The sequence below is a fragment of the Emys orbicularis genome, chromosome 17, assembly GCF_028017835.1.
Source record: "Emys orbicularis isolate rEmyOrb1 chromosome 17, rEmyOrb1.hap1, whole genome shotgun sequence".
NCBI classification, from domain to species: domain Eukaryota; kingdom Metazoa; phylum Chordata; order Testudines; family Emydidae; genus Emys; species Emys orbicularis.
In genome coordinates, this window is record NC_088699.1 from 1,115,066 (window position 1) to 1,133,216 (window position 18,151).

Genomic DNA, 18,151 nt, shown 5'->3' on the forward strand with positions numbered 1-18,151 from the left:
GGCTGGGGGCTGGAACATGGTCTGAGGGCTCTGCTCTGCCCCAGAGGGGTGACCAGGTAAAGCAGTGCTGGCTGGACTCCTGCAGCCTCCAAAGTTGATCCCTGGCAGGGTTCCCAAGGAAAAAGGAGCACGGAGCAGTGTGGTAGGCTCAAGACCATGGAGAGCAGAGCTGGCAAAACCATTAGCTCCTGCCTGGGCCATGTCTTCAACCAGGGGAGGGCTGTTCTTTACTGGAGATTTCTTAGTGCTGTGTGCAGTATGGTTTTCAGTCTCCCGAGGGGTGGGTCTCCCACCCCTCCCTCTGGACACTACCAGTCCAGTCAACCAGGGAGTCCCTACAAGAGCAAGAAGAAAGCACAGGCCATGCCAGGCACTTTGAGCAACACTCAAAGGATTTATTTCTGGTGCTGATCTCAATTCTAAAGCCAGACAGTAATATACCCAAGAGAGATCCCCATCGCCCCAATAATAGAGAAACTCCCAAAGACTAAAACACCTCCATTTCCTGAGCACTCGCCAGTGCCATGCACTAGTCACTGTTACATGTTCCTAGCGAAACACAGAAGAGCCCTGGCCAGAGGCTCTATTGCACCTTTTCTCTGGGGTCAGTGTATTGCAGTGTCCTGCCGTGAGGTCATGAAGCAAATACATCTACCGAGCCATAGTTTGGGTACATCTGTGCTCGAAAAATTGGTGCTTGCCTGAGAGCAGCAGCCAGCAATGAGGGAGTTGAGCTGCAAGTGCAGCCTGGCTGCAGCTGCAGGTGCTGGCTGGGGCAGCCCAGCTGGGGTGTGAGAATAAGTGCTGGCCACAGTGGCCAAGGCATGAGCGCTGGTGGAGCATGGGTGATGGCTGGGGCAGCTGGGGCGCAAGCACAGGTAAGGCGCAGACTTAGGAGGGTGGCCAAGAGAGAGCATGGCCAAGCACTGGCTGGGGTGGCAGAGACGGTATGGGCATTGGCTGAGGCAGCTGAGGCGTGAGCACAGGTGCAGTGCAGGCATTGGTTGGGGCAGCCAAGCCACAAGCAGATGGGGAGTGGACATTCAACAGGGGCTGAGCTGCAAGTGCAGACGGGGCACAGGCATTCGATGGGGGCTGAGCCACAGGCATGGATGGGGTACAGGCATTTGATGGGGCCAAGCTGCAAGTGTGAATGGAGCCTGGGCACTGACTGGGGCATCTGAACTGCAAACAGATGAGGTGTGGGAATTGGCTGTGGCCACAGCCATCTAACCCTACACACATCAGGCTTTCACTGTGTCTTGTGCAGCTGCATCTCCAGGGCTGACTGCTGCGATGGGGGACCAATGTTTCTAATGGAGCTGAGGCTACTGAGCCTCCATGAAATTGTCTCTGAGAGAGGGGCTGGGAGGGGCAGGTGCTGCTGATGGGCCATAGGCTGGCATCCTGCTCAGCTGAGGTCAGGGAGGAGGCACCACTCTGTCAGGGGAGCCATGTGTGGGTTTGTTCTCTTCCTCCTGCTCAAAATGCACATCCTGAGAGTCAATGATTTCCCACACTCCTGAGCAGCCTGGGTTGGGGGGGTCTTTGCTGCTGCTGTGATACCACAGACCAAAACTGCAGGGAAAGCAGAAAGAGAGTGGATGAGCAGGGGCAGTGAACTTCCCACGAGAGAGCGACATCCCCAAAGCTGCTGTCAGAACCACTGTCCATTGGAGACACCTGGCAGCACCAGGGACAGGTTCATCCATGAACACCTGGGGCCAGAACGTAACGTGAGGGGCCCTGTCATAATCTGGGAGCAGCAGCTTTGCTATGACGGTGCTTAAGTGTGTCCCTCAGTTAGATTTCATTTTTTTAATATTTTGCCAGGTCTGTGACCCCCTCCCCCCCTCACCTACACACATACTTTAAGCACTGCCTGGCACTCCAGAACCTGTGTGATACAGGCTGGGACTGTCTTGTGGCATCATTAACCCTGGAGGAGGCAGCAAATCACACTAGGGCTTGAGAATCAGAATGGCAAGCCTGGAGCAGGCCTCTCAGAGCACTTGACACACACACCAGCCCCTGATGCAGTGTGTGTGCACAAGCCACTGGCTCCTCCGTACGAAGGTGCCAACTCTTCAGGGCAGGGACTGCACTTCCTCATACAGTGCTCAGCACACTGTTCTCAACAGATAAAGCCTCACAGGTGCTGTAGTCATTTATAATGCCCTACGGCAGTGGTCCCCAAATTTTTGAGGACTGTGCCCGCCCTTAACCCTCTCCCCCCGTGGCCATGGCTCCGGGGGGGGGACAGGGGTAAGGGGCCTGAGACTGGGGCCGCAGCTGGGATTGGGTCTGGGGCCAGGAGCGAGGCCAGGAACTGAGCCGCAGCCAGGGGGTGAAGCTGGGGGGAGGGGGGAATCAGAGCCGCAGCTGGGCTGCTGTGGGGGCCGGCAGCCAGATGCAGCTCTGCTTCCGGTCCCACCCCCGCCCCCAGCCTTGGCCCTAGGTGGGAACAGAGCCACTGCAGGGGCCAAGGCTAGGGGCAGGAGCAGAGCCGCAGCCAAGCCCCCAGCTGGGTGTGGAGCCATGCCAAGGCTGGGGATAGGGCCAAGTGCAGGGCATGGCTGGGGGGTGGGGCCATAGCAGAGCTGAGGTGGGTGGGGAGGGATGGCACTCCCTCCCCACCCCCTATGGGGGCTGGCCCAGACCCGCCGTGCCCCTGGAAGGTTCCTGGGGGGGCACACCCCACACTTTGGGGACCTCTGCCATAAGGGCTAATTATTCCTCTAACCATACGAATACCTCCTCAAATCAGTACATCGGATGCAAACTTACAAGCTCTTGATTTTGGATTCACGTGGCTGAGAGTCCACACAATCTGCACTCTCATCTTCATCACTAGGGTGCAAAAGAGCAGAGAAATGGTGAGTCAGAAACCCTCTGACCTGCTTACTTATGCTTGATACCAAATTAGTAGAAAGGAGATTGCCAGATCCCCCTACCCAAACCACAAATAATACGCATATGGGGGAGAGGAGGGCAACAGCCCGATCACACAAATCATCATGGGAATCCTGCCCAGCGCAAAGGATACCCATAGCCAGATTCAGCTCCAGAAGGGTTTGATTTCTGTAAGCTGTTCCCTAGAAAACCCCACAGCGTGTCCAGCATCGGACATTGCCTTGTGGATGCAGTGCAGAACTGAGGCCCTGACCATGTGTGCCCAGTGCAGATCCCAGGGCACTCTGCAAGAGTAAAGGTGTTGGATGTGATCCAGGATCCTGGCCAAGTTCCAAAGAGCAATCACCTTCTGCCTCCTCCCTCCCACACGTTCAGCTGGACAAGGATTCTCCTTCATTTTCTGCCCTAAACAGGTGAGCAGGGCTGCTATGTGGCTGTTAAATAGCTACTGCAGTTTCAGTATTTGAAAGAACTAGAGATCTCCTGGGTCCCACCCAGTCCATTTCTTGAAGCCAGGGCAGGATTGTTCCCTACAGTCTAGGGTCTCTAGCAACAGAGCTTCCACTGCCTCCCCTGAGGGACCATGCCATAGCCCAATACTTCTTATTGACCCGGAGGTTCTTCTTGCCATTAAGCCTATGGTTTTTGCCCTTAGTTATTTTTCTCCCCTGATTCCTAGCTACTCCATCTTCTACCACCTTAAGTAATCCCCAGAAGTTCATCAGGGATGGGAAGAGTCAGGAACTGCTCTTTCCTTTTTGGAAGGACTGTGCTGCGTTTTCTCGTCTCCAGGTTATTTCTCAAAATGAACAGTCAGCAGCACCATTGTTCCCCTCTCAGCAATGGCTGCGTGTCAGTGGTGGGTACAGAGATTCTTTTCCAAGTTTCATACAGAATCACAATTTACAGTCAGCACAATTACGCTCAGTGCTTTTCACCTGCAAAGCACTTTGCAAACATTAACTACTTCATCTCCAGAGTGCCTCCGAGAGCAAAGCACTTTCAGACTCTTCAGTGTTCACACTGCTGTATAGATGGTCACAATGTTTTTATTTTTAAATATTTAAACACATGTAAGCAAATGAGCCAGACACACACATTCCTCCCCAGAAGCTTAGACCAGGCACAGCTTTGCATTTTCAGCACCTGGGCAGTTTGGCTCTAGGGTGACTGAGGTTCAAGTAGCTAAAATGGCCTTCCCATGATCCCTGTAAGTGGCTCATCCCAGAGCAGAAGCCAGTGTCCTCCTAGTCACCAATCCTTTCTTTTAACCACTGCACACACACACACACACACACACACACACACCAGCTTTCTACTAGCTGAACCAGCTGAACAGGAGTGACTCCAAGGCCCAGTCCCTCACTACCTGGACTGCCCTGTGATGGCAGGTAAGGCACCAGCGCACCTCCTTCCTTGGTGAGCTGGAGAAATTCTGAAGAAATTTTCACCATTATTAGTGTGACACTAGCAGGCGAGATGCCAGCTCTTGCCCAGGCTGCAGGCATTAGCTAAGGACTGATGACAACCTCATAACTGGAGACCAGACCAGGTCACCTATATGTTAGTTGTGCTCTAAATAGGGATTAGTTTTATAAGAATGTATTTAGTTTAGACTCTATTAAATGCTTGTATGTTGCTGCATGTATTAATCTCACTTATAATATCTATAGCCCCTGTTATAAGGTAATATTTAATATGGGGGAGAGATTCTGTAACTGTAAAAATGTTTGCTCTGAAACTGTAGCCCCCCACCTCCCTCCAGTCAGGAGAGAAACATTAGCAACTGTGAAATACTAGGTTTCAGAGTAGCAGCCGTGTTAGTCTGTATCCGCAAAAATAACAGGTACTCCTGTTATTTTTGTGAAATACTAGTTTGCCACAGGAGGTGTTATCTCCAGACTAACAAAAGAAGGCCCATAGCATAGATACCAGACAAACCATGGTGGACCATCAGAGGATAAAAGACTTTGTGGATTGTTCCCCCACACCCATGAAGGGGAAACAAACTCTTCTCATCATGTTGAACTCTGGGGGACAGGAATAAAAATCCCTGACAAGAAGAAACTGCATCTTTTGGCTGTTTGAACTCTGAAGGGCCAGAGACTCTAAACTAAAGCCAAAGATCCCCAGAGGCTGCCACCTGGGTCTGCCTTGAAAGACATTTTGAAAAGAGATCACTACAACTCTGTCACGTTTAGGATTTAGATGGTAACTCATTTGCATGTATACATTTGCTTGTTTTAACCTGTAAATAACTCTCTTCCTTTTTTCTTGTTAATAAACCTTTAGATAGTTTATTACAGGATTGGCTATAGGCCTTTGTCTTTGGAGTAGGATCAAGAGTACCAGTTAATCTAGGTAAACAACTGGTCTCTCAGGACTGGAAGCAACCTAAATGTGGTGTGATTTTTGGTGTAAGTGACCATAAGTCCAGTCTGTCTGGATGGCAAGATCGACTGGAGAGGGTAAGGGGACTTTTATAGTGATCCAGTTCACATTTGTTACTGGCTTGGTAAAATTGCACTATAGAACACACCACCAGTTTGGGGTGTCTGCCCTGATATAGGCACTCTCAGTCATGAACCATTCCAGACACCATGATATTTGGCACAGATTCTGCTTCCCTGGAGTCAGCTCTGCAGGGTTCCTTAGTATAGATGGGCCTCTGTCTGCAATGATGAGAGCTGCTCTGTGCAGGGTTCAATCACACACTACTGAAAACGTCAGCAGCTCAACTGCAGCGGGGTTCGCACTGCTACTAGCAGGGCCCAGTACAGCATCACGGGGGTCCGTAGGAGTAGGAAAGGAGAGCTAGGTCAGATGGCCAGTGGTGGGCACCAACGTTGGGGTTCTCAGTACACACTTGAAAATCCCGCTCTCAGTGACTGTTTCAAAGGTCTACACTGACAGCAAAGGTGTGAGTGCAGCATGACATACCTGTGTTAGCTTTCCTCTAGCTGGCACAGCTAACCCTGGCAGTGAAAAGGGGGCAGCATAGGCTTCAGCACTTACTAACCACCAGAATACAAGTGCAGTGAGGAGCCTGGGCACGTACTCTGGTTGCTAGCTTATGATATCACAGCTTCGCTACTATTTCAACACCTGTTAGCTAGATCAAAGCTGGGGTGGGGGAAGATGCCTATCTGTGTTACAATCACATCTTCACTTGCAGCATGGGGGTACCTTTAACAGCTAAGTCTCCTTGCTTTTCAGTGGGACAAGTGATCCATCCCCTGTCGCCCATTCCCAGCTTCTGGCAAACAGAGGCTAGGGACACCATTCCTGCCCATCCTGGCTAATAGCCATTGATGGACCTATCCTCCATGAACTTATCTAGTTCTTTTTTGAACCCTGTTATGGTCTTGGCCTTCACAACATCCCCTGGCAAAGAGTTCCACAGGTTGACTATGCATTGTGTGAAGAAATACTTCCTTTTATTTGTTTTAAACCTGCTACCTATTAATTTCATTTGGTGACTCCTAGTTCTTGTATTATGAGAAGTAGTAAACAACACTTCCTTATCTACTTTCTCTACACCAGTCATGATTTTATAGACTTCAATCATATCTCCCCTTAGCTATCTCTTTTCCACGCTAAAAAGTCCCAGTCTTATTAATCTCCCCTCATACGGAAGCCGTTCCATACCCCTAATCATTTTTGTTGCCCTTTTCTGAACCTTTTCCAATTCCAATATATCTTTTTTGAGATGGGGCAACCATATCTGCACACGGTATTCAAGATGTGAGCATACCATGGATTTATATAGAGGCAACATGATATTTTCTGTCCTATTATCTATCCCTTTCTTAATTATTCCCAGCATTGTTTGCTTTTTTGACTGCCACTGCACAGTGAGTGGATGTTTCCAGAGAACTATCCACCATGACTCCAAGATCTCTTTCTTGAGTGGTAACAGCTAATTTAGACCCCATCATTTTATATGTATAGTTGGGATTATACTTTCCAATGTGCATTACCTTTGCATTTATCAACATTAAGTTTCATCTACCAGTGTGTTGCCCAGTCACCCAGTTTTGAGAGATCCTTTTGTAGCTCTTCACAGTCTGCCTGGGTCTTAACTATCTTTAGTAATTTTGTAACAGCTGCAATTTTTGCCACCTCACTGTTTACCTCTTTTTCTGATCATTTATGAATATATTGAATAGGACTGGTCCCCAAACAGACCCCTGGGGGACACCACTATTTACCTCTCTCCATTCTAAAAACTGACCATTTATTCCTACCCTTTGTTTCCTATCTTTTAACCAGTTACCGATCCATGAGAGAACCTTCCCTCTTATCCCATGACCGCTTACTTTGCTTAAGAGCCTTTGGTGAGGGACCTTGTCAAAGGCTTTCTGAAAATCTAAGTACACTATATCCACTGGATCCCCTTGGTCCACATGCTTGTTGATCCCCCTCAAAGAATTCTAGTAGATTGGTGAGGCATGATTTCCCTTTACTAAAACCATGTTGACGCTTCCTCAACAAATTCTGTTCATCTATATGTCTGACAATATTGTTCTTTAGTATGGTTTCAACCAGTTTGCCCAGTATTGAAGTCAGGCTTACAGGCCTGTAATTGCCAGGATCACCTCTGGAGCCCTTTTTAAAACTTGGCATCACATTAGCTATCCTCCAGTCATCTGATACAGAAGCTGATTTAAATGATAGGTTACAGACTCAAGTTAGTAGTTCTGCAATTTCACATTTGAGTTCATTCAGAACTCTTGGGTGATACCATCTGATACTGGTGACTTATTGCTGTTTAATTTATCAATTTGTTCCAAAACCACCTCTAATGATACCTCAATCTGGGACAGTTCCTCAGATCTCTCACCTAAAAAGAATGGCTTGGTACAGTTCAGTCTGCAGGGGGTAGAAGGCTCCCTTTCCCCCACTGGCCATGACAATGCAGAGCCACAGAACAGAGAGGGAAGGGCTCTTTGCTAGTGGAGATAAGTGGGGCAGGGGTGCTGCTGACACCAAGACCAGGCCTTGGCAGGAGAAAGATTAGCTCACACACTGCAGAGCACAGCTTCATGGTCAGCATAGGCAGGGACAGACCGCATCACGCAGCCCTGCTCATGGGAGGGTCCGACCAGGGCTTGCTCATGACAATGATCATAGCGGTAGGGGCAGCTGTGGATGCTAACTTGATGGGTAATAATCCCATTCAAAAAGTAACAGCTCTAGTCAAAGGAAGAGCCGGGGCTAGCCAAATCCCAGAGGCTGCAGAGATTAGGAACCAGCAGCCTGCCATATTCAGCCAAGACACAGGCTTTGGAGTCTATACTAGGTTTGTTAGGGCAGGTCAGTAGCCCAGCCGCTGCTCGAGAGGCTGTTAGGGACACAGATATGCTAACCCTAGGCTATTGTTAGCCCTCATAGGGCTCTGGGGGTAGCTGCTGCTTCCCTATTTATTAAAGGATAAGATTCCAACACTACAGGGGTGGCTAAGCAGGCTGCAGGGAAGGGTATGCATGCAGCCAGAAAAACTCTTTCTTGCTTTGCCAGAGACCTGGCCAGGGCTAACCCCCACTCTGTACCCAGTCACTAGGGGACTCCCCCTTTAGACCTGCATTAGGAAAAGCCACACTCACCCTACAGTACCCCATGCTGAGTCTTCAGCAGGAAAAGGTGTTAACTTGCATTAAGAACACATGAGGTAAATCCTACCAAAGAGGAGGCAGCTTGTATTTTCACGAGTGCAGATGTTGATTTAAAGCCTATGGGGGAGCCAGGGGTTGACCTTGACCTATTAATTCAATGAGCACTATGAGCTGCTTTGTCTTTGCTAGGATTTCACCAGTTAACTGGAACTAGAACACACTTTCTCCCTGGTGAAGAAAAGGCCTTTGCCTACACAACCTCAGAGGCTTAACATGTAGGTTCTAGTCCCCCATGACAAATGTTTGTTCCAGGGCACAGATAAGGCTGTAGGCAAGTCTCTGCTTCCTTACATCTGGTCACTCCCTACTGGGAGTCTAGTCCCCATGGGCATTATGATGCTTCCTTCCATCATGTGCAGTTATGTTAGGATGTTGGCTTCTCCCTTCCCCTCTGTGGGTCTCTCCCCCAAGCCAAGAGTCACCCCTCTGCAGAAGAGGGTAAGGGAACAGCAGTTATCAAAGCCCTGTAGAAAAGCTAGGCCCATTTCAGATCTTTATTCAAGACAGTTTAAAAACCATTGAGCTGCATTCCACACACACCCCAGCCAGTCCGTTCCGGGGTGATGAGGACGCAGCCTGCAGAGCATGGAGCTGGAATTATGGACAGTTTACAACAGGTACTCATGAGTCGCTCTGTACTTGCAGGAGTGGGTGCTACTCCCGTGAATCCTGCAAACCCTCCATGGAACATCCCAGCTGCCATCTTCAATACCACCCCTCAGGACAGCTTCTGACAGCATCATGCAGGACCCTGCTCATTGGCCAGTCCTTCCCAGCACTTCTGGCTGCCCCAGCCTCACACCCCCTTCACCAGACTCCACTGCAGCAATGAGTGGTGTCCAACAGCCCAGCAGGCCACATACGACCCAGTGACAATGAAACATACTGAGTGCCCTGTGATTAGGAGTTTCTGGTGCCCAGGCATGGTGATACCAGGGACTCCTGTGCTGCGCAGCAATGCTCCTCCTTGAGTCCCAGCTGGCGCGCGAGGCAGGTACTGGAGGCCCTTCCCAGGCAGAGGCAGTTCTCTCCTTCCTTCTGAGCAGCAGGAGAGGTGTCGTACCATGGCCGCCAATGTCAATCCAGTTGTGGAATGAGCAGGAGCTACCCCAGCCCGAGCACCCAGGCCCCTGCAGCCAGCTGCAGACTCACCTGCTCGCTGGCTCCTCCACAGTCCCCAACATCTTGGCTCGGATTTTTTTCCGCTGTTTTTTGATGGTGGATTTCATGGCATCCAGCAGGAAGCTTGGGATTCGCTCATCATTCAGCAGCTCCCTGGGGAAACAAACAAGCCAGTGCACAAAAGGGCTGGGAGACACCCAACTCCACAGCCTCCTGGGAGCAGGCAAGGAACATCCCACAACTAGAGTGACCTCTCCAGGGCTCTCAGTCTTCAGCAGAGACAGGAACAGTCACCCCCTCACCTGAGTGTACCTCAATCCGGGCACAGAGGAATTCGATCCCAGACAGGTCATCCTGTAGGCCTCTCAGCCCAGGCAGGGTGAGATGAGAGACTAGCACATCCCCCATCCCTGGGGAGCGAGGGGCAGCAGGGCAAGGTGTAAGGACTCCAGTCAGAGACCTTAACCTAGACCATCTACAGCCACACAATTCACCCCTGCCATGGGTTGGGGGTGGGGCCTGTGAATCCACCTCGAGGGTGCCCAACCTGCTGGGTGAAGCAAAAGGGAAGGGTCAATCCCTCCACTCCCCCAGGGCCCTGTGTCTAGTTGCCCAGGGTCACAACCATCTCAAGGCAGCCCAGCACTCAAATGCCAGTGCTGCAAATCAGAACCTTAGTCCATCTGGATGGCACAGATGCAGCCCACCAGGGCCAAGGGACCCCCGCAGCAGAAGGGGAAGGTGTTTTGTTCTTTCTTGAAGTGAATGTGGTTCTGGTCACCCACGAACATGCTTCCCCTTTCCCTATAATCAGGCTGCTCTAGGTATGCTGGATGGTGCCCTCTCCCACGCTCTGTGGTCCTGCAACATCCCTAGAGGTGCTCGCTGTCTGTGGAGACTTCCCTACAGTCAGTGCCATGCCCCACAACCTCCAGTCTGATGCAGGGCTGTGGGCATGCCAGCTCTCTGCCTGCTGCAATGCTCACCGTTGGTAATAGGCCAGCTCCTCCTGCACTAAGAACAGACTGGTCTTGAGCTCATTCCGCTCCTGCAGGATTTGCTTCAACTCTTCTTTACAGAAGCAGCTCGGAGCAGAGTTCCTCCCCCAGTCTTGGTGCTGCAGCTCCTCCACGGGTGCTGCTGCTCCATCCTAGGGATTCAAAGAGAGGGAAAAGCTGAGCAGAACCTGGGAAGACAGGTAAGTCAGTGCAAAGGCCCTGGCAGACCCTCTTGCTACAAACAGGGTACAAGCCAGGTGAGGAAGCTTGCTTAAGATGCCACAGGGTCCAGGGGAGATGCCACTGCTGACGAGAGTCAGGTGCAGATGGGGGAGCACATGCAAGACAGTCTCCTTCCCCTTGCGATCACTGATTAGCTATAGAACTAACATATAGCTAGACTTCATTAGCTAGGTATATAACAAGTCTGGGCTCTAGTCTAAAGCTGGGATATTTTAAAGCAAACAATGTTTGGTTTTCCAGCACCTATCTAAAATGTAGAGAATCTCTGGTTGCGAAGTGGTCTCATGTGCATCACACCTAGCCATCAGGGTTTTCTTGAAACTCCCTCTCTGCCTCCTCTCCTTCACAAATACACACTGACAGCTTGAGATAGAGCAGACGCTGCTCTGGCCAGCACAGCTCTTCAGAGGTCAGAAGGTTTCTTGTCCATGTCTCTGTATCGGAGGGTCTCAAGGATAAAGTTTACAAAGAGGCAGTGATGTGCACAACCACACAACAATGCCATCTCATGTGAGAGCCATCTCATAAGGACACTGGACTCAATTCTTTACTGTTTACGTCCATTTGAAGACCATGAAATCCAGTGGGGTATGGGGAGAGCAGAGGGGAGTTCACCTCACTCTGCTGCATCACAAGCCTGTCCCAATAAGGCCCCACTCCCTCTCCTGAGGGGCAGGAAAGGTGACAATTAAGTCCAAGGCAAAATTCTAATGAGAAGCTATTAATAGGGAAATTGGTTAGCTCATAGAGGGCTAAATATTAACTCTAGGAAACTGTTTCCACAACAGAGTTTAGACATGGTCTGCGATTCCCAAGATGGACCACTGATGCTTCTTAAAGATAGGTGTGTTTGTTTCCCTCCAGCACCCTAGGATATCATCAGATTTTAATGCTTTTTCAGTTTCTCCAGAATTCTTGGGTATGAGCCATCTGGGCCTGGTGACCTGTCCTTAACTGTATCAATTTGTTCCAGTAGTTCTTCTGATACATAGGTCTCTAATAGCACCTCTACTTTATTACCTGAAAAGAATAGGTCTGGGGCAGATATCTTGCCAGCATCCTCTGTGGTGAGGACTAAAGCAAACAAGTCACTTTATCACTGCAATATCCTTACCTTCCTTAACTCCTCCTTTTACTCCCTGCTAAAGCAGCAGACCCACTGATTCTCTCACAGGCTTCCTGACACCAACATCAGTCTTTGGCTAAGCCCTGAAGTTTAGAGACTTAGAGCCCATGCAATGATCATTCTGACACATCCTGACCCATTAGTGATTTACTGCAGCTTCATGCAGTGGCTAAGTTTATTCTGCACTAGAGATTCCCCAGAGAATGGATATTGCAGGGCTCTGACTCACTCACCATACTGAGCCTGGGGGATGCTCCAGATGCAGCCCTAGTCAGTCTGTCAATTTCCCTCCGATTTTCCAGCACCATGGTCTCCAAATCCTCCTTCTTCTCGAGAGAACTCTTGAGCTGAACCTGGACCACAGCCAGTTTATGACGCAGGTCCTCATTCATGGACATGAAACGATTTAACTGCTCCTGCAGCTGAGAAACCAGATACAGGCAAGTGAGAGACAGCTGTGCATACAGCTGCAGGCTCTGCTCTCGCACAGGGACACACAAGTGTGCGCAAGGCCACAGGCCACTCCCAGGAAAGGCAGAGGGGTATGGGAACATATAGGTGCTCAGATACTACAGTGCTGAGGATGGTATAAGAATCTATATAAAAATAATCTGCTCTCATAGCAAACACTTTGGCACATATTACAGGGAGACAATGGTGTGTGTAAGAACAGATCACATAGCATGGCTCCCCCACCCTCACAGCACTGGAATAAGCCACGGGCACTCTGCCTCTTACCGCCTCTGTGTCATGGTTCTTGCAGACTATCTCATGGGCTTGGGCCCGAATCTCATCCCTCTGCTTGTCCACCACCTCCTTCAACCGCAGCATCACGTCTCTCTCCTTCCGTAAAGTGCTGTCTAAAACCCAACACCAAGAGATTAGTTGCAGCTCTGCCCTCCTGCGGAGCTCCATGCTTACAGACATGGCTACTCTAGAGAGTTTCACAGAACCCCCCTCCTGCACCATTGCCAACACTGTCTCAGCTGCATTGATGTCTGCAATGCTGGCAGCTCCAGAGTAAATGGGCTCCTGCCTCCCACAGCCATTTTATGTAGCACATGCTAGACAGGCTGCCAATAGGGTTAGATGACAAATTTCTGAGAATGGCTGCTGGAGCCAGAGCCATCCACACTGGGGCTCCCAATGTGGCTAACCCTCGTGAGCCTGAGCCAGGGCTAGCTACCAGGGAGTCTGCAAGGTCCTCTACTGAAAGTGAGGCCATAGTATCTGCTGCTGGAGTAATTCACAGATTAAGGCCAGAAGGGACCATTATGGTAATTTGGTTTTAACCCCCCCCCCCCCCACCATCACCTGCATAACACAGGCCAAAGCATTGTAAACACCCTCCCCTCATCTCTTCCCTATGAAGGAGCCAGACTGCCCCCACACCATGCATCATCACCCAGTGGAGGCAGAAGTCACTTTGTAATTTTCTCAAGCACCAGTGAAAGATGGCAGCTGAACTGTGACCACAGCCTCAGCAACTCCTTCCTCTCCCCCTTCAGAAGCTGACATTACTGGCATTGCCCAGTTAAATAACCAACTTACAGAATCTAGAGATCACAGAGACTCTCAGATCACCCACCCTCAGGGTATACACCTTCTTGGTATTATCCAAATATTTCCCCCTTTATTTCCTCCTATTGCTCCTTGTACTACCCTCACACAGCACCCTGAATGCCTCCTCCCTGGTGCGCCCCCATGTTACATGGATCTAACTCCCAATGGGCCCTTCTAGTCCCCAGCCACTTAGTTGGTCCTCTCCTAGCTTCTTCTCTCTCACCCACTGTATCTTTCTTACATTGGGGTACTCAGCAGAGAACATGCCCTTCCACACTCCACCTGGAGGTGCAGAGCAAGACCATCTCCTCCATGACAGGCCAGTCAACACTACACTCACCATTCTTCTGCATTGTCACATTGCCAACTCCTTCCTGACCCTAACCAGGCAGGTAGACAGCAGGGACTGACATCACTGAGGCCTCCTGCTAATTTATATGTTAAAGGCTGCCAACCGTGCATGCAGCCAGCCCATATAACAACACCTCCCCCTCACAGTTACCATTGTCCTCACTGTTTCTTTAAACACACTTATTACTTCTTTCTTTAAGCTGTAAGCTCTTTGGAGCAGGAACCATTTCTTACTGTGGATTCAGGCATAGTGGGGTCTTAATTCAATTAGCTCCCACCAGCTCCAATTTGGTAGTAACAGCCACCACCTCTGTGACTCCAATTTCAAGTGCACTGCAGTAGAGAAGCAGGCCCTCTGCTAAGTCACGCTAGTGGCTGCTTCCTCTTGTACTATTACTCTATTTCTTCTTTTTACTTACAATTTTAAGAGTTGGTTAGTTTAGATTCTGACTTACTCATCAATTACTAGACTCCCTGGTCACACGAAGGGTGGCTTTACCAAAGGAAATACAGTCAACCACCCACACTGAAAGATGCAACTGAAACAAACAAGCTAGTATGGACAAGGGTAAAATTCCCAAACAGTAGCTGAAGCTTTCTTGGGCAAGGGACAATAGTCCAGGAGTACATTCAGTGCATAGCTACTACAGTGATAGGTGCTCTGGAGCTATCCACGATAGAGGGACACTCATTCTGAGTGTAACATGTCCGATCCTAAGGGTATGTCTACACTGCAAAGTTGTCGACAAAACTTTTGTCTTTCACAGGTACTTAAAAAAGCCCCCCCGCGAAAGACAAAAGTTTTGCCAACGCAAGTGGAAGTGTGAACGCGGCTCCTGCCGACAAAGAGCATTTACACACGCTGACTTTTAGCGACAAGGCTGTCGACACAGTCTTGTCACTAAAAGCTGTGTGGTATAGACAAGCCCTAAGGAGGATTTGACACGAATACCTCAGTTAGGGAAAAGGTAGAAGTAGCTCCAACCTCTGACTAGAAACCACTTCCCCAAAGCGCAGGCAGAACAGCTCTTGAAACAAGACATGAAAGGGACAGTTTGGGGTGTTTTAAAATACAAATTTTACATTTGTAAAAGACATGCAGATTCATACAACCACCTCCCTGAATAACTTAAGGGGAAGAATGTCTTGTGGTTGAGGCAGCAGCTGGGACCCTGCAGACTTAGGTGCTGCTCCCAAGCTCTGCTAGATGCTTTCTGTGCAGTGACAACTTTAGGGTGGGTAAAAGGTGTGTTTAGTAAGAGATCCTACAACCCATGCACCACTGCTAGCACCTCTGGGAGCCCTAATATAGACAAGGCTTCTAGTTAAACTTACTAGAAACTGCCACGCCCAGCCTAGTTCAGAACTCCCCAGTGCTAACACCTGTGCAACTGAACAAGGGGTATTTTTCCTAAGGTCTCTACTATAGACAGCATTACTCTGTGCCTCAGTTCTCCACCCATGAAGTGGACCACCACCACCCTGCCTCCGAGGCATTACGGGGACCCATTCAGAGTTTGCAGTTGGTCAGAAACCAGAGTAAAGCCTTTACACAAATATAACCAGAGAATCCCAGAGATCACAGTGGCCTGTGAACCAGGGCACTAACTTGATTTCTGTAAGCAAGATATGCGTTCAGATAACTACAGCTTCACCACCACAGAAGGAACATCACTGCACTGACCCCCAGCAGCAGTGACAGCCGTGGAAGGGATTCAGCAGCAGCTCTCCACCCTCCTTCCCCAGGGACACCCACCTTCCTGGGACTGGCTTTCTGCAAGCTGTGCCAGGAGCTTTTGGTTTTCTTCCTCCAGCTGGGCCAACCGGTTCTGGAGAACATGCTCTTTCCTCTGAGCTTCAGACAACTTCTGCTCCAGATCCTGAAGGGCAGACCCAGAGAGATCAGCTCCCTCCCTATGTCATGCCAAATCTACTACGCCTTTACTGATGGGGCACCAATGGGGATCATACATGGGGCATACTGCTCCCATGGCCGATTTGCTCTGCAGCCAGACTCCTGTGGCGGTACTGCTACCCGGGCACAGCTGCCAGCCGAGCTCTGGGAAGCAACCCCCACAGGATGTCGCGAGCAGCCTCCTGGGAGGCCAGAGGGCTTGGGGAGCAGCCAGACTCTGCTCGCCTGGAGAACTGCCATTACTGGGGACTGGGCAGGGAGGGTGTCCCGAGCCTGTCTGCCAGGAGCTGGGACTGGGCGGCAGGGGAGGGGTCACTGCAGGACTCCCTCTGGGGCACCGGACCCTGGGTCGGACCCAGTCTGGCCGCTCTGGTTCGGGTGACTGACACGGGCGGGTAACAAACCCGCTGGCGAAAGCCCCAGAGCCCGCCCCCAGCCGCGGCGCTCGCGCTCACCTCAGCCCCGGGGGCCGCCGCCGCCTCCTCTCGCCGCCGCTCCCCGCGCAGGCTCTGCACCGTCCGCAGCAGCGTCTCGGCCGGGTCGCGGCAGCCGGACTCAGCCCCAGCCGGGCCCGCCAGCGCCTCCAGCAACTCCAGCAGCCGCACCACCTGCGGCACCAGCCCGGCCACCGCCTCCGGCCCGAAGCGCCCCGAGAGCCGCTGTAGCTCGGCCCCCAGCGCCCCGGCCATGCGGTACACGTGCTCCGGGGCCAGGCGGCCGGCTGGCGTCCGCCACAGCGGCTCCTCCATCGTCCCCGTCCCCCGGCCTCCGGCTGCCTTAAAGCCGCCGCGCACGCGCCCGGCCCCGCCCCGCCCCCGCGGGGCCGCGCGCAGGGGGGGCCCGGTCGGAGCGAGGGGGAGTTTGCTCCCCCCGCCCAGGGCCCGCGGGGCGGAGCCGGGACGCCGCCCCGGAGACAGACGCAGCGCTTCCCTCCGCGCGGCCCTGAGGCGTTCGGGCCGTTAGCGCGGCGCGCGGCAGCTCCGCCCCCCGCGGCCTCTCGCGCGCCCCGCCCCGGGCGGTGCCCGTAGCCGCGCTGGGCCCAGGCGGTCAGAGCTGGGGCAGGTGAGGCCGGAGCGTGGCCCAGCCCAGCCCCTGCTGCGGTGTCTGACCCTCTCCCAGCGTCACCCCCGCAGCCCCCCGTGCACAGCTGGGGCAGAGCCACCCACCGCCAGGAGCTGCGCACAGCTGGGGCAGAGCTGGCCCCTTTCAGCAGGAACCGGCGCCGGGCTCTCAGCGAGTTCGGCCACTTTCTTCGGGACGATCCTCCGCCCTGGGCATCTTGTCCTGCTCAGACCCAGTCAGAAGGCTGCTCCAACGCTTATTCTCCTAGCCCTGAGCTTTGACCACCTCTCTTTCCATCCCTCCCCTGGCTCCACAACAAAGAGCTTGTGTCCATGCTCAAAGGCCCTCCATAGCAAATCCCACCCAATCATTTCTCATTCACTAAAGCACTGTCACTGTCTGCCTCTGATCAGTGCAGTCTCTATCACCACCTTATATTTTCAAACAAGCCCCTTCATGCTCTGATACTGCCCCACGTTTGGGAGGCTTGAGAATAAATGTACAACTAACGAATGGGTTCCCTTGAATTTGGTATAAAGAGAATGTGTTGTAAAGGAAAGGCCTTCCTTCTACTTGTTAGTCAGGGCCTGAAAATGAGTTATAAGACCAGAAGAATGGAGTAGGGAGAATGCCTGGTTTAAAAAATAATTAGATAAGGGAAAGTTTCTAAAACAATACAGATGACTGCAGATGGTTTAAAATAAGACAAAGAATCTGGTCTCCAACATGGACCTTCCCAGCCCAGAGTGTTATCTTAAAAGTAAAACTTATGCAAACTCAGATACAAGGCAAAAGCTATTGGTCAGCAGGAAGGAGGGGAAGAGGAGGAGAAAAGACTTTGGGAGAAAGGAGGTTGTAAATCTTATCTGGATTAAAATTGAAAATTAGAGTAAACTGTCTCAAATTAGTTGTTGAGTGGAATTGGCTATGACCTCATTTGTTTGTTGAAGGGTATGAAGAGTTATGAATTTGAGGGTTCTTTGTCAGACCCCTACCTACTCATGCTGGAGCACACCAGGATGAGATGGTTTTCCCTAAGTCTGGCCAATGTGTAAGTAGACCAATCACATGCTCACAAATACTCTCTCTGTATTGGATGTAGTGACTACTTATTTTTAGGAAGTTTAAAATAATTGTATAAATACCATTCAGCCTTTGGATTTAATAAAGAAATTTCTGGTTA

The 18,151-nt window shown here is 51.0% G+C and overlaps 1 protein-coding gene across 1 annotated transcript; it reads right to left on the reverse strand.

Annotated features, from left to right (window-relative positions):
• Positions 1-365: 365 nt before the first annotated feature.
• Positions 366-16,655, reverse strand: RILP (Rab interacting lysosomal protein). The gene is made up of 8 exons (XM_065418404.1): positions 16,362-16,655; positions 15,748-15,871; positions 12,816-12,937; positions 12,311-12,499; positions 10,697-10,860; positions 9,741-9,863; positions 2,788-2,850; positions 366-1,578 (listed from the first exon to the last, which is right to left on the reverse strand). Exons 1-8 carry the CDS (start codon positions 16,653-16,655, stop codon positions 1,422-1,424), a joined length of 1,236 nt encoding a protein of 411 aa, XP_065274476.1. The 3' UTR covers positions 366-1,421.
• Positions 16,656-18,151: the final 1,496 nt, after the last annotated feature.

Coding starts and splice junctions, on each gene's coding strand:
- RILP (XM_065418404.1), bottom strand. CDS start 16,655: ATGGAGGAGCCGCTGTGGCGGACGCCAGCCGGCCGCCTGGCCCCGGAG. Junction 12,500..12,815: donor AGAACCATGACACAGAGGCG/GTAAGAGGCAGA, acceptor CTGGTTTCTCAG/CTGCAGGAGCAGTTAAATCG. Junction 10,861..12,310: donor CATCCCCCAGGCTCAGTATG/GTGAGTGAGTCA, acceptor TTGAATCCCTAG/GATGGAGCAGCAGCACCCGT.